The sequence below is a fragment of the Anomaloglossus baeobatrachus genome, chromosome 1 (genome assembly GCF_048569485.1).
Source record: "Anomaloglossus baeobatrachus isolate aAnoBae1 chromosome 1, aAnoBae1.hap1, whole genome shotgun sequence".
Lineage (NCBI taxonomy): Eukaryota > Metazoa > Chordata > Amphibia > Anura > Aromobatidae > Anomaloglossus > Anomaloglossus baeobatrachus.
In genome coordinates this window covers 316,335,849-316,358,966 of record NC_134353.1, presented here as the reverse complement: position 1 = coordinate 316,358,966, position 23,118 = coordinate 316,335,849, and the positions used below count along the sequence as shown (strand labels likewise).

The following is a 23,118-nucleotide window of genomic DNA, read 5'->3' as shown; positions in this document are numbered from 1 at the left end:
TTCCCCCTTGGTTTAATGCAGACCGTCCGTGGGCTGCCCATCCACCATCGGTTTATTTTCTTTATAAACTGTAAAAAGATTTAAAACAGGCTACAAGCATAATAACATTTGTATAAACTTCAAAGATTTGTTTCAATTCTTCCCTTGCGGGAGACACATGCTTAAACGTTGCAAACATAACATTTTTATTAATGTGGGAACGGGACTGGGTCCTTCAGTCACCCACCCAAACAAACCTAGCCTTGATGCTGCCCCTAAGAAATGGGCAGCACCCCTTTTCCCCAGTCCAGGAACGGGCCCAGGTGTTGTTATACGGGACGGGTGCAGGGTTTCACACCTGCTTGTCTCTCAGAGGCCCCATGTCCAGAGGGCCCCCAACCCGGAGGATTGCCACCGGTTGCAATGATGGCGGGCCTCAGCCATCTCTTTCCCGCAGGTCCATCCTCCAGTCTGTCTCTCCGGAAGTTGTGAAATGGGACAGGCTGGTCAAGGGACTATTTACAAACCCAAAAGTTATTGGGTGGCCTGCAAGTTCTCGGCCTTGTCTCTTTTGAACGGGGCAAAACCAAAGTCCCAACGGGCAGTATGGTCCCAACGAGGACTGTTCAACTTGGCAGCCGGGATCCGCTGCCTTTAACTTTCATCTTCTTCAGCTCTGGGGCGAGGGATTACATCCTCTGAGGCAGACTCTACCTCACCCTCGTACAGCTCCAGCACACAGCAAGCGCGGCGGGAGAGGGCCATCCGGTACCCATTCCCGCCACACCGCGGGATATACGTGGCCTCCATGTCGACGACCCCAGGGGCCTCATCTTCCAAGACGGGCTCCGTGTTGGCCCCTGAGCCACTATCATCTGACTCCGGGCGGCGGGTGGCGGGGTCTCATGGACTAGATCCCATCTCCATCTTGGCCGGGGCCAACGCCCTCTCGGCGGCAGGCAGGTCGCTGCCAGCTGTCGCACGGGGGGGTCGCTGCCGGTTCTTCCAAGTCTGCCGCTCCTTCAGCCCATGCGGGGGCTACATCTTCCTGCGGATCCACAGTCTCTCCAGCGTCTGGGCCCTCGCGGGACAGCACTGCGGACTCTGCTACCGAGACCGGTGGCAGCGGGCTGAACGGGGAAGCAGCGGCGGCTGACACGGGCAATGGGGGAGGCCATATAGGGGCCGGGGGCAGGCCGGGTCCCTCAGCCGCAGCGGCCGGTCCCTCGGGGACATAGGGGCGTGGGTCACCTACCAGCTCCTCTAAAATGGTCTCCACTCCATGCGCCCGCGTGACCGCGGCCAGCTCCTCCATCTCAGCTGTCCATTGCTCCAACAAGAGACGCACTTGGGCTCGATTGCAGCAGCACAGCAGTTTCATCTGAGTCTTCAGCCACGCTGCTGTCCCGGGCGCGGGCTCGGGAAACTCTGGCTCTCCGGACAGGGCGGACATGTTGCAGATTGTGTGTCCAGGAACCAGATGGGTGGCAGAGTCCTGGAGTCCCTGCCTTTTATTCCCTCAGTCACATGAGGCAGGATCTTCACCCGCCCCCCCTTGGTCTTTTCGGGGGACTTTGCTTGCCTCTTGCACCGCTCCGCTCTCAGGGGGAGGGGCTTCACTTTTGCGCCCTTTTTGCTTGGAGAAGACGGCTTGGGCAGGAAACTTCCCGCCACAGGAAGGTGACAAGATGGCGGATTATGCAATTTTTCAACGGGGACTCCGCTGACGATAACTTCAAGGCGCACTTCCACAGGTAAGTGGATAGGTTCAATCCTGTTCGTGACGCCAGAAGAGTCGATGTGTACCGCCCCGGGGCTTGGCCGGCTGCCCAGCCACTCGGATCCGTGCTCGTCGGTGGGTGGCTCGAGCTCTCCACGGACCCGGAGGTCACGTCGCTCTGAAAGGGGGTTGGCACTTCACATAGGGACTTTGGTGGGGAGGTCAAAGGCCGGAGCCGCTGTGGTTTGCAGGGGATTAAGCTCGTGACGCCACCCACGGGTTGTGGTGAATGGATGGACACCACCGCTGCCGTTGACTAGGCTCCCGAAGATGGTGTTGCACAGCTTTGATGTTGACCCCCTCCGTGGGTAGGGGGTGATGGTCCCGGGGGTCCGAGGGAGGTGCTGAGGCGAGGGGATGGATGTGTGCTGGGGTGTCGGTGCGGTGCGGTGTGCGGCCCGAAGGCACTGGTGTACTCACTATGATAAACACGCTGGAGTCTCTGGTAAACCAAACAAGATGGTGAACGGTGCCAGCTGCAGTTTCCCCTTAACAGGTTGGTGGTTTCTGCCTTTCTCCTGCACCTCTCGTGTAAAAGTTGCGACTCTTATGCCTAAGCAAAGGTAGTCCGCTCCCTGGCTTGCTATGTGTCGGGGGAGCCCTGTTTGCCTGCAGACGCTGGCCCCTTGGGTCTCTGTGCCTTGGCGGTGGCTTTACCCTAATGGTTGGGCTGTTGTCTTCAGTCGGGTCTTGCGTGGGAAAGTTCCTAAAGTCCAGTCCTTAATCAGTTGATTTGACTCAGCCTAGTTGTTTCTGGGCCTCGTACTGGGTCTGAGTACCCCTCCTGGTGCTCCGGTTTCCAATCGGTTCCCCGGTTTGGTACCGGCGGGCCAACGCCCGTCCCCGGTCCCTACGGTTCCACCGGCTGTAATCCCAGCTCCTGCAGGCGGCCACCACCATCTGCCTCTTTGCCAAAGGTAGAATATCAACAGAAGAAAAAAGACAGGTAATGTCTCGGAGACCACAACTGTCTCCTTCTTCAGTTCCTTTCCCTGAAGAAGGAGACAGTTGTGGTCTCCGAAACGCGTAGGATGAAATAAAAAGAATCATTTGCCTGACATCATAGTCTATGGTCTTCAAGCGCGGCAAAATACCTGTCTTTTTTCTTCTGTTGATATTCTACTTGTGCAACAGGGCTGCTGCTGGACCTTTTTGGCGCTCATGTTATGCTGTTAAAGGAGTTGTGACTGGCACAACTCGATCAGGTGAGTGCATCACTTTTACATGATCTTTCCCACCCAATATATCGGGTAAGACCCTATTGCGCCTTCTCTCTCCTATTTAGATTTTCTTTGCCAAAGGTGACTGGGCTCCAACCCAGACACCTGGGGTAGACTTTGGCAAGTCTGAGCACAGGTCTGCCCTTGAACTTGACTCCACTTCTCTCCACTGTCAAGACTAATCTAGACTACTGTTTTTCCCGCCTCTGGCCTGTGAACTCCTCGGTGGGCGGAGCCAACCGCCTGGCTCCACCCCCCTGGTGTGAACATCAAACCTGGAGGGTGGTGACAAAGGTTTTTGAAGTTTGGCTGCTGTCACCTTACTAAGGGGAGGGGGTGTGTGTGCATGGGACTACCTGGGATGACCTGACTAGTCCAGGGCATCACACATAGAGTGATTGCAGACATCATTTTAGACTGAGCAATCCCTTTGAAAAAGCCATTCTGATTGAATGGGCAAAAATTCTCAAAGATCCATTGGTAGAGACCATAAAAGTGGCCCATTAAATTGCAATCCAGGGTGTCACATTATCGGTCCTACTACTCTTACATAAGAAATCAGTGTATAATAGACAGACCTAATCTATAACCTCACCACACTGCTCTCTGGCCCCCGATGTGAAGTTACTGCTCGTAACCACTCATCAGTCACTCACCTGTAATTCTCAGTCACATTACTCTCTGCCTTTCATGCTTAGGGCCAGTGTATAACATGGCCAAGTGCTATCTGAAATAAGAATTGAACACATCCCCAATTTTCTAAGTAAATAGTTTCTTAGATGCAGCCATACAGGCAAAGTCGTGCTCTCAGCTGTATGGCGTCTGGGTGAGATGCTGCACAGATCTATGGTACGTCACTACAATGTCTGGAGTCCAGGCTGTGTAACTTACCTAGACCAGATGCAGCTCTATCCGCCTTGAGCAGAACTATGTACATGGGCAGCACTGAGACTTTGCAGCATTGGGGTCCTGAGCTCAAATCCCACCAAGGACGACATCTGCAAGGAGTTTGTATGTTCTGCCCGTGTTTGTGTTTTTCTTCTTGTTTAGATTGTGAGCCCCAATGGGGACAGTGATAATCACATCTGTAAAGTGCTGTGGAATTAATAGCGCTATATAAAAGAGTAAAATAAAAAAAATGTGGATCATTCTACTTGTCAATGTAAACAAGTGTCACTGGCATCAAACAAGTATCATGAAAAAAGGAAGGAATTTTTCTATAAAATTTGGAAAACCCCTTTAAAAACGTATTGTAGGTCCTTGGGCACAATGCCTATATGGTCGTACTGAAAGAGAAAGTGTTGTATTAGTAAACCGCACCACCTCGCCGTGCGACTTCATAAGGACACGCCGTCTCCTAGCAACACCAACAGTTGGCACTACCCGCACACTATTTTGACACCTAAGTCCCTAAAGATGAAATAGAGGTGTGCACTGAAAAGTACCATCTGCTCCAATATTAGCAGGAAGGGAAGCGTGACTGTGCCATGCCGTATTGGCAGCAGCCCCGGGTCACCTGGCATCTTAGCTGTGTGAGCTCACAAACAGGTGACACCGATGTCAGGTAGTGGAGAAACTTCCTGGCTCTCCCACCACCTCCTCCATCCCTCCCGGCACCCACACTAAATAATTCATGGTTAATAAATACTAGATTGCCAGGGGGAGGAGGAAAGGGAAGAAGAAACACTTGAAGCATTGATCACTTCACTCCAGCCAGAACTGATACAACTTATTACTATGAGAGAAAGTCTATCCCAAAAGGTCTGAGGAGGCAGTGAGGAAGTCTGGGGTCCCGCCAGCTACTCTACAGGATTCACAACTAGACCCCTTTATATATAAAGGAGCAATAAGGAGAAGCTGGTGCACGAACCAGGAGCTGTGCCCATGTCACTGCCTCCCTGCCCTGCCCAGGCCACTCCTTCCTAGCAATGTAACTCAAGAAGGGAGGGAATAGTGAGGGGGGAGGTAGACTCATGTCACTATTAAATGTGAAACCACAGGAGTCTCAATAGCAAAGCTGTGCTGTGCAGCTTTCCCAGGGTTGTGCTCCATTTCCTATACACCCTAATGCTTCGCCCTCTGGGCACCCTCACCCTGCTCTTCTCCTAGTGTCCCAAGTGTCCGAGTCACTGACAGTAGTATAAGGATATCAGGGGGCTCCCCTAACCAACTCCGTAGCAGCTGGTCCTGCTTGCTCTTCTATAGAAGCTACTTCCATGAACTACAGGATCTAAACCTTTCTACGCAGCTTCATTACTATCCCCTAATTATTCCATCACTCGACTCGGAGATACAAGTGAATGTGAAGAGGGCAGCAGCTTGTAGGATTGCGCTGACACCATACCGACGTCAAGGTAAGAGTGGTCCTTTTTCCTACACCTGTAAAAAGTTGTCTCCATCTTTCGGCTCTTTAGATCAGGGGTGGACATATCATTGGTGCAACCTGTAGGAGCCCAAGATGTAAGGGGCTCCATTTATACCTCCAAAGCAGGTGGAATTGTGCATTATGATGAGTTATTGATCTGAAAAGGACTCTTATATTGTTCTTGCACAGGGGACCTTTTATGTCTGTGTCCATCAGCTTTAGATATTGCAAAACTACAATTCCCAGCATGACTGGACAGCTTTGCTGGTATGATGGAAGTCATAGTATGCAACTATTGGAGATCCCCGAGTTGGAAACAACTCCGATCTTGAGGACAGCAGGTTGCCACATTTCAGTCTTGACAGCTCCTTACGAGAGTGAAAGTGGGATGTATGAAAGCTTGTGAGGAGGGATATAGAGCACCTTATACCCGTATACTTATGTGAAATCTGCGTTCCCATAGCTGGAGCAATATTTCTATTCACACCAACTTCATCATTGCCAACCGTCCTTAAATTCCCTCACAGTCCGCACTTTTTTCCAATGTCCGTGAAAGTAAAAATGTATTTTTTGGAAGCTGGAGGAGCTTGTACAGATTATTGTGATTGTCGTTATTAACATTTTACAATGACCACTGCGAATGCGGTCAAGGATTTGGGGTAAGTTGTCCAGATAAAAAGAAATAATCAAGTTGACAACTCTGAATTGTAATTTACTCATTATCTCGTGGGCTGATCTATGTGACAGCATTCTTGGGTTATCTTTATTACTACTGATAGACGGAATGACAGCTCCCAGTAGGCACCGTGCAGCCGGGCTGTCAGTACAAAGCACCAGCCACGCACCCTCCTCCTGGCACAGCAAGTGCAACCAGAGACCATGTGCAGACAGCTTCGAAATGACATGCAGAGCATGAGTGCTTAAAGATCATGTGCAGCGTAATACAGCTTTAGGGATCATGTGCAATACACTGCTACCTAGCTCTAATGCCCTGTAAGGCTTTTTTAATATCAAAATAATACAAGATCAACATAGCTCCACCAGCGGAGACAGCACAACAACAGCCATTGGTTTTCCTTCTTCACCGGCAAAGAAAGGGTTAAAGATGGCAAAGTGATTAGTCACGTTTTTAGACTACGCGAGAAATGCACAGAGATCCTATAGGCTAGTACAAGACTATAAGGCATGTATGTAAATGCATACACAGGTCATGTGCGAGTTACCATAAGACCGATGACTTCTCGTAATAAAAGGCTTCATTATATGTGCACAGAGACTATATAAAAGCAGAGAACAGCTTCTCAGAGATCACATGTAGTACAAGTCCTGAGCTCAGAGTTCACTTAGTGCAACATTTCTCAGAGGTTAAAGCTGTTCCATAAACTACAAGAAGTTCCAATGTGCCTCAATTTTCTTAGAAGCTGCCAACATCACCAAGTTTATTTGTTCTTGTATTTATGACTAGTCTCATTTTGAGATGTATTCCAGCAGAAAACATTCATTATCCATCCATTATGTGATAAATGTTCCCCCATAGCTAAATGGCTGAGGTACACAACCTTCTTACTATGGGAACTTCTCAGTTCCTTCATTTAATTCGAGATGTTCCCAATTGTCAAACCTTTAACATAAGTCATCTATCAAATGGAGAGGCAATACCTCTTCAGCTGAAGAACCCTTAGGTGCTCATTCAGATGTCCGATATTCACAGTCAGAACGGAGAAGGTGGAGAAACTTCACGTATGAGAAAAACTGTTAAATTCTGATCAAAGCGTTGTCCAAAAAATTGGTCAGAGTATTTTTGTTTTACATGAGAAAATTGGTCGTCTGTATAAGCCCTTAATAAGTAAGCCAGTGATTTATTCATAAAGGTGCTCACATCGGCCAGACTGGACCTAGGTAGTCAGTCCACACATATTACAGAAGTGTCCTTCAGCAGCTTCAGAGAAGACAGCGCAGATTTAAGGTCACTTCAATATGTATGAGTGGCAATCATAAGTGCCATCATTTTAGGGTGACACAAACCTAGTGATGCCCCATATCATTTATATAAGTATCATTGAAGAATGGTCCAGAATTATCGGCCTTCACTTTATTCATATCTCCAGGAGATTTGATACGGTTCTCCCCATGACATCTATTATATATATATATATATATATATATATATACATATATATATATATATATATATATATATATATATATATATACACCGTGTAAGTAAATTTCATCAGCATCTCCTATTCCCCAGACGCCAAGGGTGGACATATTATTGATGCTAGGTAAGGCCCAAGAGGTAAGGGTCCCGAATTCTCCTCAACAATCATGCATTACAATGACCTCTTGGGCTTCAAAGGGCCCATATATTGTTCTTGCAGAGGGGCCCTCTTCTGTCTGTGTCCGTTAATGCCACACACAGTCATGATCCAGTGGGAAAATACTATGTTTTTATATCCTGGATATCACAAACCTAACAAAACACCACTATATAACCTTTCATTGACGGAAACTTACCACACTGTTTTCATTTGGAGACATTGAAGTAATGTAATCCAGTGCTATAAATGTCTGGTAGATTGCCGGCAATAGTTCTGTCCTGATGACTACGCAAAACTGCAATAAACGTCTGACTTACATAGTGACACTGTGGACGTCAATGTATTCCTTAGGTACATAGAGCCAAAAGGTATGAGATTGATACTTAATAAAGGTGTCATAAGTCTGTATCAGTGGTTGTTTATTGTAGGTCGTGACGGCATCCTGGAAGATGTAAATCCAACCTGTCAATGGTCTGGTTTATATGTCAGTGTTTGGAAAAAACTTTCAGGATAACTTTCCACATGCTTCTATTCCATATGGTATGTGTACACGACATCTTTTTCAGGCAGAACAGACTGAAATCCGCCTTAGGCCTCTTTCACACATCCTTGTTTCCGGTACACGTGAAATCCATTTTTTCCACAGATACCAAACGCAGCCATTCTAACCTATGAGGATGCTCATGTCAGTGATTTTACATGGGCCGTATGTCCGTGCAAAACACATGGAGTCATTTTCAGTTTTTTGCCGGTAGCACAGATGACAGAAGCCAATAAAGGTCTATTATTCCGTGAAAAACACTGATGACACCGATGGTAAAAACGGACACACGGATGACAGTGATGTAAAGCACTGACTGACACTGGTACCATTTTTACACATACAGTATTTTGTATATGGACATGTGAAGGAGGCCTAAAAAGCACTGCAATAGTGCCGTAGAGGATGACATAATGCCCAGCAATGTCAAAACAACATTACTGTGCGTATACGGTATTCCATATTATTCCACTTTTTTTAAGAAGTGACATGTTCATTCTTCTAATGGCTTCATTTGGAAGCTGCCCGTTCTATATACCGTTCTATATACTTGAAAGTACAGACTAAAGACGGGGAGGCGGCCGAGCCACCACAAAAACAATTGAAAACACACCAGCGAGATGCTTCAGGAATATTAACACCCTATGCTCATACCCTTAAGGGCTTGTACACACGTTGAGTATTTGCAGTATTTGCATTTTTCTCACTGCGTTTTGAAAGAAACGCTGCATTTTACAGTACCTAGAAAACAAATGAGAATCTTTAAATGTGAAGCACAGGCCGCTTTATAAGCGATCAATGCTTTTAACCCCTTAATGATAAATACCTTTTTTTTAAAAAAAAAAAAATCTGCATGTCAATTCTTTTAGTGTTTCTGTAGGGTTTTTCACCCATTCAAATTAATAGAAAAAAAAAGCAAGAAAAAAAGCACCTAAAACACAAGTAAAAATGCATAAAATGATGCGCATAGTGTACATGACATAACCTTAAGAAGTAAAATTGCCAGGTTCTCATCCTCCTGTTTTCCAACTATCTTCCATAACTGGGCCACATTACGAATACAGCTATCTTCAGGTTAGACGTGAGCCATTAGTCTTCTTGTGATGTACCAATTAGAGGGAAGCTAAAAGGTCTGTTGTGCGTCATGTTAATGAATCTAGGCTGCTGTAATTAACAAAAGCACCGCAAATGTAATTCATAACAGGAGATCTGGTGTTGGTGCAGACAGTCATATGCTTATGAACCCTTCTGTGCTAAAATCATAGGAAAAATCCCTTAGGTGACCAGAATGATCTTCTCAGATTGACTCTTCTGATTAGGTTAATATTTAAGGGTCTTTTTTATCTTCCCATAAATGATAGATTAAGTCAGATCTCATTTACTTCATTCATGAGGGTTTTATGTGAGCATCCAGTAGACACCCTTTATATTGGTGACACCATCACTGATTATTCACTGACCACGATTCCAAAGAGCAATGATCAGGATTAGAAACTATCATTCGAAAGACCATCATCCAGTGTAAAAGGCTCTTAATTGTAGATATGAAGTTCACAATCAAGAATGGTAGATACAGTACATCCAAAAATATCAGACATTTTAGAAAAAAAAGCTCTCCTCTATAGCCAGATTACCTTTGGACACCAGTGTCCATTTGTCATTCAGAAGACACCCTTTTGGTGACACCATCGCTGATCATTCGCTGACCTTGATTCCACAGAGCAATGACCGGGATCAGATTCGATTGTTCGAGACACCATCCAGTTTAAAAGGCCCTTGAGATTGTAGATTTGAAGTTCACAATTAAGAATGGTAGCTACATTCAAAAATATCAGATATTTTAGAAAAAAATACTCTCCTCTATACCAAAATTAACTTCAGACACCATTGTCCATTTATTCATAAAAGAAAACGAACCGACCAAGTTTACCAGCTGAGAAAAAATTACCCAGATACTTTGAGAGAGCCATTTCAATCGATAAGCATGGATTTTAGGATCTTTCACTGGGAATATAAACAGTCAAATATTAGGAATACATAGAAATACATGTATGTAGTTGTAAAATGCAAAAGCTGACAGCCAGTGTGGGAGTTATCACCTAAAGAATGGTATGGACAGTATGTCTTTAGACTCTGGGAAGTAAGCTTAAACTTTACACGTAACGACATCGCTAACGAGATGTCGTTGGGGTCACGGAATTTGTGATGCACATCCGGCCTCGTTAGCGATGTCGTTGCATGTGAAACGCAGGAACGACCGTTAACGATCAAAAATACTCACCATATCGTTGATCGTTGACACGTCGTTCTAATCTCAAATATCGTTGCTGCTGCAGGTACTATGTTGTTCGTCGTTCCTGCGACAGCACACATCGCTATGTGTGACACCGCAGGAGCGAGGAACAACATCGTACCTGCGGCCACCGCCAATGAAGAAGGAAGGAGGTGGGCGGGATGTTACGGTCGCACATCTCCGCCCCTCCGCTTCTATTGGCCGCCTGCCATGTGGCGTCGCTGTGATGCCGCATGAACCGCCCCCTTAGAAAGAAGGCGGTTCGCCGGCCACAGCCACGTCGCGAGGCAGGTAAGTCTGTGTGATGGGTCCTAGCGATGTTGTGCGCCACGAGCAGTGATTTGCCCGTGACGCACAACCGACTGGGGCGGGTGCTAGCGATGTCGCTGCATGTAAAGCGCCCTATAGAGCCCCTGATAGTGACGGTCACCATATGTAAAAACTGATGCTCTAGCAGGATACAGCTAAACCCCCACTAAGTGGAGACATCACAGGTGCAGGAGAAGCACATCACACACACACCTTCATGGAATGGAGGGGAGGTGACTGCTAGATGATAAAACTGCACACAAGTGGCTTGCATAGAGCGCTGTTCACATGCAGATGACACAGTCACAAACCCGCAGCCTATTAGGTAACGCCCTTCTATTAGATCAGGCGGGCTGCCAAGCCGTACTCCACTGTATATCATGCACGGACAGACACTCTACAATGCAAGGCCCAACAGAAAGGGGCCTGGCTGTATCCTGTACAAACAAAAAAATATGAGGTTTTTGTTGGTATTTATGGCCATAAAACGTAAGCCTACACCCTCGTCAAGGGACCTCATGTCTGTAGGTCCCTACACTAAATATAAAAAAAGCAACAATAAGAGGATAATGTCCTCCAAAAATCAAGTATTACTCACAGCAAGTTGGGCTGCAGTGTGTACATCGCCCTGGCCAAAAACTGATGCTCTAGCAGGATACAGCTAAACCCCCACTAAGTGGAGACATCACAGGTGCAGGAGAAGCACATCACACACACACCTTCATGGAATGGAGGGGAGGTGACTGCTAGATGATAAAACTGCACACAAGTGGCTTGCATAGAGCGCTGTTCACATGCAGATGACACAGTCACAAACCCGCAGCCTATTAGGTAACGCCCTTCTATTAGATCAGGCGGGCTGCCAAGCCGTACTCCACTGTATATCATGCACGGACAGACACTCTACAATGCAAGGCCCAACAGAAAGGGGCCTGGCTGTATCCTGTACAAACAAAAAAATATGAGGTTTTTGTTGGTATTTATGGCCATAAAACGTAAGCCTACACCCTCGTCAAGGGACCTCATGTCTGTAGGTCCCTACACTAAATATAAAAAAAGCAACAATAAGAGGATAATGTCCTCCAAAAATCAAGTATTACTCACAGCAAGTTGGGCTGCAGTGTGTACATCGCCCTGGCCAAAAACTGATGCTCTAGCAGGATACAGCTAAACCCCCACTAAGTGGAGACATCACAGGTGCAGGAGAAGCACATCACACACACACCTTCATGGAATGGAGGGGAGGTGACTGCTAGATGATAAAACTGCACACAAGTGGCTTGCATAGAGCGCTGTTCACATGCAGATGACACAGTCACAAACCCGCAGCCTATTAGGTAACGCCCTTCTATTAGATCAGGCGGGCTGCCAAGCCGTACTCCACTGTATATCATGCACGGACAGACACTCTACAATGCAAGGCCCAACAGAAAGGGGCCTGGCTGTATCCTGTACAAACAAAAAAATATGAGGTTTTTGTTGGTATTTATGGCCATAAAACGTAAGCCTACACCCTCGTCAAGGGACCTCATGTCTGTAGGTCCCTACACTAAATATAAAAAAAGCAACAATAAGAGGATAATGTCCTCCAAAAATCAAGTATTACTCACAGCAAGTTGGGCTGCAGTGTGTACATCGCCCTGGCCAAAAACTGATGCTCTAGCAGGATACAGCTAAACCCCCACTAAGTGGAGACATCACAGGTGCAGGAGAAGCACATCACACACACACCTTCATGGAATGGAGGGGAGGTGACTGCTAGATGATAAAACTGCACACAAGTGGCTTGCATAGAGCGCTGTTCACATGCAGATGACACAGTCACAAACCCGCAGCCTATTAGGTAAGTGAAGGCATCACAGGTGCAGGAGAAGCAGATCACACACACACCTTCATGGAATGGAGGTCCCTTGACGAGGGTGTAGGCTTACGTTTTATGGCCATAAATACCAACAAAAACCTCATATTTTTTTTGTTTGTACAGGATACAGCCAGGCCCCTTTCTGTTGGGCCTTGCATTGTAGAGTGTCTGTCCGTGCATGATATACAGTGGAGTACGGCTTGGCAGCCCGCCTGATCTAATAGAAGGGCGTTACCTAATAGGCTGCGGGTTTGTGACTGTGTCATCTGCATGTGAACAGCGCTCTATGCAAGCCACTTGTGTGCAGTTTTATCATCTAGCAGTCACCTCCCCTCCATTCCATGAAGGTGTGTGTGTGATGTGCTTCTCCTGCACCTGTGATGTCTCCACTTAGTGGGGGTTTAGCTGTATCCTGCTAGAGCATCAGTTTTTGGCCAGGGCGATGTACACACTGCAGCCCAACTTGCTGTGAGTAATACTTGATTTTTGGAGGACATTATCCTCTTATTGTTGCTTTTTTTATATTTAGTGTAGGGACCTACAGACATGAGGTCCCTTGACGAGGGTGTAGGCTTACGTTTTATGGCCATAAATACCAACAAAAACCTCATATTTTTTTGTTTGTACAGGATACAGCCAGGCCCCTTTCTGTTGGGCCTTGCATTGTAGAGTGTCTGTCCGTGCATGATATACAGTGGAGTACGGCTTGGCAGCCCGCCTGATCTAATAGAAGGGCGTTACCTAATAGGCTGCGGGTTTGTGACTGTGTCATCTGCATGTGAACAGCGCTCTATGCAAGCCACTTGTGTGCAGTTTTATCATCTAGCAGTCACCTCCCCTCCATTCCATGAAGGTGTGTGTGTGATGTGCTTCTCCTGCACCTGTGATGTCTCCACTTAGTGGGGGTTTAGCTGTATCCTGCTAGAGCATCAGTTTTTGGCCAGGGCGATGTACACACTGCAGCCCAACTTGCTGTGAGTAATACTTGATTTTTGGAGGACATTATCCTCTTATTGTTGCTTTTTTTCACCATATGTAAAGACTAAATATTGACCACACGGTCCAGGATAATGATCTCTAGAGCTAATAGAGATAAGGTGCCACTACACATACAGTATATATATATATATATATATATATATATATATATATAAAGCATTGCTTTCAGACCTCAAATAATGCAAAGAGAGCAAGTTCATTATCATTTAGAACAACAATACTAACATTTTAACTCGGGAAGAGTTCAAAAATCAATATTTTGTGGAATAACCATGATCTTTAATCACAGCTTTCATTTGTCTTCGCATGCTTTCCACCAGTCTTTCACACTGCTTTTGGGTCACCTTATGTCACTCCTGGTGCAAAAATTGAAGCAGTTCTTTTAAGTTTGATAGCTTGTGACTTTCCATCTTCCTCTTGATTACATTCCAGAGGTTTTCAATGGGGTTCAGGTCTGGAGATTGAGCTAGCTATGACAGGGTTTTGATGTGGTGGTCCTTCATCTACACTTTGATTGACCTAGCTGTGTGGCATGGTGCATTGCCCTGCTGGAAAAACGAGTCCTCAGAGTTGGGAAACATTGCCTGAGCATGAGGAATCAACTGTTTTTCCAGGATAACCTTATGTGCGGCTTGATTCATACGTCCTTCGCAAAGTTTAATCTGCCCAATTCCAGCCTTGCTGAAGCATCCCCCGATTAGCACTAATCCACCACCAAATCTCACAGTGGGTGCAAGACACTGTGGTTTGTACGCCTCTCCAGGTCTCCGTCTAAACATTAGATGACCAGGTGTTGGGCAAAGCTGAAAATTAGACTCAGAAGAAGATTACCTTACTCCAGTCCTCTATGGTCCAAACCTCATGGTCTTTGGCAAACTTCAGCCTGGCTCTCCTTTGATTCTCATTGCTGAAAGGATTTTTTCTAGCTTTACATGACTTGAGCCCTGCCTGTAGGAGTCTGTTACGAACTGTTCTTGCTGTGCAGTTCACCCCAGCTACCATTTGCCATTCCTTTTGTAGGTCACTTGATGTCATCCTGTGGTTGCTGAGTGACATTCGAATAAGATGACGGTTATCCCGTGACTTTCACCCTCTGCCGGTCTGTACTCTGGTTGAAATTCAACTGATGCTGGAATGGAATGGCTATCAGACATGTAGAAAAGCTGATTTTTCTAAAAATGTGCAGTGGTCTCTTAATTTTTACCAGAGCTGTATATGTATATATTGTACATATAGTTACTGTATGTATCTAAGCAAATCACAGAGTTACTATAGTGTGTGTTCACACACATAGTAACATGCCCCATCTCTATCACGATCCCACAAACTGGTTAACGGGTGATCCCTATGAATGTGATGTGAGGCTGAGGAGTCCCTATCAGTTACACCAATGAAATCCATATGGTGCTGTGTGTCCCTGTCACTAAGGAATACATGATCTCAGTGCCACAGGCCTGTCCTTGTGTGAATGACTTACCAACTTTGCTTTATTTAGTCTCTTCTTCACTACGGCTGAAAGAGAAGAAGATGCTAATCAAGGCCTTTTTTTCTGGATAGATTTCAACCAGACAGCACACTGGTCCGTACGGAGTTCCTAGAGAGTTCAACCTGGTTTATTAATAGCTTGTGCATTTACTACATTACTATAATGTATGTTTAGACAATGTGGCACCAAGTACTCCATATCACACATGATAAGTATATCCAAGAACCTCTGTAGATCTGTTGGAATACAGGTGTAAAACGTGAAAGGGAGGACATGTCCTGTATACCATGACTTATAGCATGGCAACGCATATTCTACACGCCTTATAAAGAAAGGATACACTGAATCCTTCATCTTGAAGGAACCCTTCATCTACATATCCTTCAGGTGGCATCCTGTAATGGCAACTGATGGGCAGTGCATTTAGTATACTTTAGGTTAGGTTGTAGGTTGTGTATGGGCCGAAAATAAATATACAGGCTAGGTATCATTTATATATTCCTGCAGGACCTTACAACTTTACCCCACAAAGAATATCAGGAAACAAGAGCTGGACGTTTGTCACCATTTTCCTGAAACTGGAAATAATTACAACCAGCACTTCAGAATGTATGTGACAACTAAAGGTTTACACACGAGAGATCTAAAGTTGTCACCTTAGATATTTCTCCTCATATGTTACTTACCATTGATTTGGATGTAAAAATGAACATCTGAAATACTCATTTTACACTGCAGATGACAGACAAAAAATAACACCTTATTTATATGCAAGCCATTGCGTAGAAACATCTAGTAGAACAAGAATACAGAAAGTGAAGAATCTGGTGACACTTAATGGAATCGGTCACCAGGTTTTTGCTATCTGATCTAAGAGAAGCATAACGTAGGGACAGAGATCCTGATTCCAGCGATGTGTCACTTACCCGGCTATTTAGTGTGGTTTTGATAAAATCACTGATTAATCAGCAGTAGATTATCATTACAGGACTACTTGGCCAGCTGCAAGTAGTCCATCATATTCCTGAGCTCTTTAGAGATCTAAAGCAGAGAAAATATAGATTTTTATCAAAATGACAGCAAACAGCTCAGTAAGTGACACATTGCTGGAATCAAGAACCCCGTCTCTACATTATGCTGCTCTCAGATGAGGGAGCAAAAACCTGGTGACAGATTCCTTTTAAGTCAAGTGCTAAAACTTCAACACATATTCTTCACCCATTTGGAAATCCCATGTGACCATTTTGGTGGGCACGTCACTTTGAATCACCAGGTCAAAAGTGCCCAGATTTTTATCTGATTCCCCTTTCTCATTTGTATATTCATTTTTTTTTGGCAAGGAGGTGCTGCTCATAGGGTTCTCTGGGAGTGCATCTTTAGGCTACTCTACATGATTTCCTGTGAGCAATGCCCCTTGATAAAGACCATAAAAGTTAACATATTAGGTCCACTAGACGAAAAGATCCATATCTTTGAAACAATATGTAAGACAAAACTGCAATACTCAGGAGAATAATACAGCAAAAATATATGACTTTTGACTTGTTGAGAGGTCCTCATTAAGTATTGCTTTCCTTGGGGACTCCTAAGACATATATTGTGCTGGTTTGGGTGGGTCACTGACAACTAGATCTCGAAGATTGTGTAGAGTAGTGGCCCCTAACCTTTCTTACCTTGAGTGCCACATTAAGGGCAGATAGATCATGATGAGCTACATTCAACGGGACCCCTCCCACTGTCCTGATATAATGACAGACTAAGCACACCGAAACCTTGTGCCCCTTCCCTTATAGGCAGTATACTTACATCCAGTGGTTCCCACTTTGCCCCCTTTCGGTATAATTGGATCAAGCGCATTTACCACAATGTTACACCCAACTTTAAGGAATCTCTCTAATGGTCAGTATTATCCTATCTCAAGTTTAGTATATTTATTCTCCTCTTCCCACCAGTATACACGCATCCAGATCTGCTTTATTGTGCAGGGCTACTCACAAAGTCACCATCTGGAGACCTTTTCTTCATAGTTGTTTGCTAAACCTTGTTCTAGCGCATTAAGCTGAGGGACAGCTGCTTACCAAACAACAACTGAGCCCGGGATCCACATGTGGCTCTGGAGTCACAGGATGGGGACCCCTGGTGTAGACGTAACAGCTCTAATGTGGGCGTCACACAGTACGATCTATCGTGCAATCACACGAGCGATTGTACTCGCCCCCGTCGTTTGTGCGTCACGGGCAAATCGCTGCCCGTGTCACACAAAGTCGTTAAACCGCCGTCACACGTACTTACCTGCTGAGCGACCTCACTGTGGGAGGCGAACATGCTCTTCCTGAAGGGGGAGGGACGTTCGGCGTCACAATGACGTCACACAGCCGCCTGCCAATAGAAGCGGAGGGGCGGAGATGAGCGGGACGTAACATCCCGCCCACCTCCTTCCTTTCGCATAGCCGGCGGGTGCCATGGGACGCAGGTAAGCTGTGTTCATCGTTCCCGGGGTGTCACACAGAGCGATGTGTGCTGCCCCGGGTACGATGAACAACCGGCGCCATGAAAAATAAACGATTTTTTAAAAACAAGCGACGTGTACACTACTCACGATTTGTGACCGATTCAGCGTCGCTCGGAGGTGTCACACGAAACGATGTCGCAAGCGATGCTGGATGTGCGTCACGAAAACCGTGACCCCGACGATGCATCGCACGATAAATCGTCTCGTGTGACGCCCGCATTATTCAATGTGAAGGCATCTTCTGGCTTCATTCTGCCAAGTATTACCCATTCACGGTGGTATGAATGCCTGTAAGATGGTGCGTGTAGACCTTCTAGAAGGAGGGATAATGTTTCCATTGCTTTCTATAATAATAAATAACATTTTATTTTTCTCCTACAGGTGTCCAGGCTTAACATGACATCACTTCATGTCGGAGGAGAAGGGAGGCAAGCCAGGAGAACCCCTGACACTGGGTAAGATTTAGGCTGTGCAGAACACCTAACACCTAGTCAAAAACAACTGGCACACAAAATTTATGGGAAATATGACACAGCTTGTCCATAAATGCACTGAAAATCCAGAATTTAAATGTACGACAACAAAACACTTGCTGTATACAAAAAGTTTAGTAAGTGCAGTATATTAAAACACCATTAAAAAATGGGAAGGACTCACAAAAAGAAAAAAAAAGGATTCCCCCATCTTTCAAAGGGTACATACATTCCAATACCTCAATAGCAAAGAGTAAGCAATACAGGCTATCAACCATATACAGCCAAAAAGTGCAGATACATAGTAATATATGTTACAATCATGTTAGAAAGGTACAGAACAAGGAAGGCCTGCAATACAATACCATGGTCTGAATTGTAAAAGAGGTAATGTGGATGCACCTGCTCGCCACACGCGTTACGCCACTGTTGCGGACGGGGGCCGGGCCGCTGCAGGGGCTGCTTGGATCAGGGTTCGTTACTGCGGCTTGAGTGGTGACCGGACCCGGGCTCGTATGGCCGTCCGTCCTCACAACTGTAGGAAGGGAGTATTTACAGGGGATTGATTAGTCGGTGACGCCACCCATGGGTTGCGGTGAGGTATTGGTAGCACCGCCGCTGCCTGGTGATAGGACGCTCGGGGCTGATGGAGCGGGGCAGCAGGATGGAATCCCCTCCACGGGTAGGGGAGGCGTAGTCCCGGGGCCCAGGTACATGGAAGTAATGGCTGCTGGAGGTGTCGTGCCGGGTTGGACCGGGGATCAATGGTGTACTCACAGTTCAAAGAATCACACACAAAGTCCAGTGGTAAACCAAATTTCCAGTGACCTGTCGCCTCTGGCCGGGTGTATTCGGGTCCCACACCCGGGTGTAGCAAACAGGGGTCCCTTCCTACTGCACTCAGTGTCTGTGTTTTCTCTGGGACAACTCCGCTTGGAACGGGGAAGTCCAGTCCCGGTACTGTGTATGTTGGGAGCTGTGTCCCGCGAAATCTGACCCTTGGGATTTCTGTGGGTTCTGACGGACACCCTATTCCACACGTTGGGCTTCCGTTTCACTCTCTGGGCTCCTGTGGAACCAGGCCTGAAACCTTGTCCCCAGCTAGTCAATTAACAAGGTGGCTTGCTACCATCCTTGTCCTAGGGTCCAGGTACCCCGACTGTGCACGGCCTCCGGACCGGATTCCCGCTGTCGGCACTGGGGGCTACAACCGTGCCCCGGTCCACTTAAGGTCTCCCGCGATTGGATCTCCGTCGCCTATGCTCCTGCTTGCCATCTGCCACCTAGTCCGGTAGTCCAGGGGCTCCAACCCCTGACTCTCTTCCACTATCTGCACTTGACTACTGTCAGAAATCGACTTCACTCGACTCGACTCCAAACTGAACTGTTCCCGTCTGTGACACCTCAAGACCCCTAGGTGGGCGCTCCCATCTGCCTGGTCCCGCCCACTGGTGTGTCCCTATTATCATGGGGGGGGTGACTTGGCTTTACTGGCTGTGTGTTGTACCTGGGTGTGGGTTTTGTGTTGGAATCAAGGCGGGTGGACTACTTCTGTGACTACCTGGTTTTGCTAGGGTGTCACACCACCGAATGTAGCTTCATCAGGGCTGAACTGATCAAAAACAACAACACAGTCAATGTGTGCAATGTATGTATCAGGGAAGTCGGACGTCGGTTATAGAGGACAGTATGAAGTCACTAAGCTCACAGGTCATTAGTGACATTCCTGGAGTACGCGGTATCAGTCCTACTATTGAAATCAGTTGTCATTGTACATACTGGGCCGCTTCCAGCTCCATCTGGAGAGCAAAAGGCTTATCTTGTATTTTATTCAGCTTCATGAAGTGGAAATTTCATTGCTTGATAAATGTTTGAAGTCTGTTTGGTTGCATAATATCCTGAATCATAAGATGTATGCGGAGAAGTGACCTGAGCAGAAGTGTCACATTGGATTGTGTTATTGTATCCAGTGTAATGGGCTGCATTATCCCATGAGAACATTTAGTCTCTGTGAGGTCTAGGTCAGTTCTGGGGCCGAAGCAGATTAGTTTTTCATCATTAAAAACTCTTTATGGCTTAAAGATGTAGTCTGCTGATCGCACATGCCGATTACTGGCTGACATCCTCGTTCCTCTACAACTGCACACTGTATAGATCCTGAATCAGCTAATCACAATGGTGCATAGAAAGAAATGGAATGGAAATGTCGTGTCTATAGATATATCACATATCTATCTATTATACTAATTATCTCTATCTATGCATCTATTATATTCTTTTTGTTTCTATCTCTCTATTCTAATTAAAACCAAGTAAATCATCATTAATTAAAATGCCCATCATTTTTTAAATCTATCTCTATCTATCTATCTATCTATCTATCTATCTATCTATCTATCTATCTATCATCCTTTTATCTATTATCTATCTATTTACCTATCTGTCTGTATCTCTCTCTCTCTCTCTCTCTCTCTCTCTCTCTCTCTCTATATATATATATATATATATAAATATATATCCATCTATCTCATCTATTATCTACGGTATCTTTTTATTATCTATTTATTATCTATATATCTCATCTATTTATTATCTATGTATCTATCTCGCTATCTATTATCTATTTATTTTCTATCTATCTACGGTATGTATTAGCTATTTATTATCTATATATCTCATCTATCTATTAATTAACTATCTGTCTATCATCTATCTATTATATATTTCATCTATCTATCAATAATAATTATAATAATAATAATAATAACAATATATCTATCTATCCATCTATATCAAATCAAATCAAATCAAATCAAATAAGCTTAATTGGCAGGACCAAATACAAATTAGTTTTGCCAAAGCAAGTGTACATTAGGGACTGGGGCTGTGGGGATGGTGGGTGGGGACTGTGGGAAGGATGGATGGGGCACATCCAGGGTGGGGACTGTGGGGGCACTTCTAGGATGGGGGCTATGGAAGTCCATGGCTTATGATGGGGCATATCCAGGGTGGGGACTGTAGTAACGGTGGTTGGGGCATATCCAGGGTGGGGATTGGGGGGGCCACATCTGGGATGGGGGGCTATGGAAGTCCATGACTTATCATAGTTCTCTTTCTCGAAGTCTATGACATTCGCTCACATACTGCGCTGCTATCTCCACTGCGCTCTCTTCTTCCCCCAGCAGGATATATATTTTCTCTTCCTCCTTCATGGAGCTGAAATCCGGGAAGAGATGGGAGAGTCTCCTGAAGTGAGTGTCCCTCACTGCTGAGTACTTGGTGCAGTGTAGCAGGAAGTGGGTTTCATCCTCCAGGGCCTCCAGGTCACAGTGTTGGCACAGTCTGTCCTCCCTGGGCTTGTAGCTCTGCTTGTGTCGACCGGATTCGATGGCTAGACTGTGGGCACTGAGTCTATATCGGCTCAGGGTCCTGCGGTCTCTGGGATCCGGGAGTTTTTCCAGATATGGGGCCAGTCTGTAGTCTCTCTGTAGTCTCTGGTACGTGGTCAGTTTCTGTGAGGTGTTGATGTCGGTCCTCCAGTCACTGACATACCTCTCCTGGCCCTCGTCTACCATCTTCCTGATTCTGGTTCTTGTCAGGCTGGTGTGATTGGTTATTTTGTCCAGTTGGGTTTGGGAGAGCTGTGCCAGGGGTCCTGGTTCATCTGGCCCACGTATATATATCAGAGCTTTGTGGTGATGGGAGCTTGGATTGCTACTCTGTAGGTGAGCCTGAAATGATAGTGACCTCTTCAGAGCTGCTAGGTGTAGAGGGAATCTGCCCAGCTCAGCTCGACAGGCACTGTTGGAGGTGCTTCGATGGACCTGGAGAAGGTGCTTACAGAATTCCAGGTGGAATATTTCTGTTGGGCTGGAATCCCACCTTGACCAATCTGGGTAAGTGTGAGGGCCCCAGACTTTGCTGCCGTACAGGAGGATTGGGGCAATGATGGAATCGAAGATTTTTAGCCAGACCCTCACTGGTGGCTTCAGATGATACAATTTCCTTCGGATGGCATAAAAGGTTTTGCAGGCCTTGTTTTTCAGGGTCTCTATGGCTTGTTTGAAGCTCCCTGACTGGTGAATTTCCAGGCCCAAGTAGGTGTATTTGTCTGTTCCTGTTAGAGTGCAGCCGTTTACGACAAATGAAGGATGCTGGTCAAATCTTCTTTTTCTCTTCTGGAACACCATGATGTTAGTTTTCTTTAGATTGATCGGTAGTGCCCATGTGGAGCTGAATTTCTCCAAAATTTGTAGGTTGTCTTGGAGACCTTTCTCGGTTGGTGACACCAGCAGTAGGTCATCTGCATAGAGCAAGAATTTCACCTGGGCGTCATGGAGTGTGAGACCTGGAGCAGTTGAAGATTCTAGAGCAGTAGCCAGCTCATTGATGTAAATATTGAAGAGCGTTGGACTTAGGCTGCAGCCCTGTCTGACTCCTCGGCTCTGCTGGAAATAAGCCGTTCTTCTACCGTTCACACTCACGCTGCAGAGGTTCTCGGTGTAGGAGCTTTTGATGACATCGTAGGTCTTTCCTCCTATTCCGCTTTCCAGCATTTTTAAGAACAAGCCCGGGTGCCACACTGAGTCAAAGGCCTTTTTAAAGTCTACAAAGCAGGCGTATATCTTCCCATGCTTTGTATTGTGGACGTGGCTCTGAATGAGACTGTGCAGAGTGTAGATGTGGTCCGTGGTGCGGTGGTTTGGCACGAACCCTGCTTGGCTTTTGCTCAGGACATTGTGCTCGGTAAGGAAACTGATGATCCTTTTGTTTAGGATGCTGTTGAACAGTTTTCCCAAGTTACTGCTGACACATATGCCTCTGTAGTTGGCAGGGTCATACCTGTCCCCACTCTTGTGGATCGGTGTAATGAGTCCTTGGTTCCAGGTACGAGGGAAGTAACCACCACTCAGCACAATGTTGAACAGTTTAACCATTGCAGCTTGAATTTCTGGTGGGCTGTACTTCAACATCTCTGG

General features: G+C 46.0%; 1 protein-coding gene across 14 annotated transcripts in view; it reads left to right on the top strand.

Moving 5' to 3' along the window:
* The first annotated feature begins 4,953 nt into the window (after window positions 1-4,953).
* Window positions 4,954-23,118, top strand: part of SLC4A4 (solute carrier family 4 member 4) — a 328,597-nt gene continuing 310,432 nt past the window's right edge. For 6 of the 14 annotated variants that reach the window (XM_075351305.1, XM_075351297.1, XM_075351265.1 and 3 more), the window contains exons 1-2: window positions 4,955-5,333; window positions 18,048-18,121. In XM_075351305.1, coding sequence (XP_075207420.1) covers window positions 18,063-18,121 — 59 coding nt within the window. In that variant the 5' untranslated portion in view covers window positions 4,955-5,333; window positions 18,048-18,062. Of the gene's footprint in view, window positions 5,334-18,047; window positions 18,122-23,118 lie in introns of all 14 variants that reach the window. The other 8 variants (XM_075351257.1, XM_075351249.1, XM_075351274.1 and 5 more) reach the window with 2 other exon arrangements.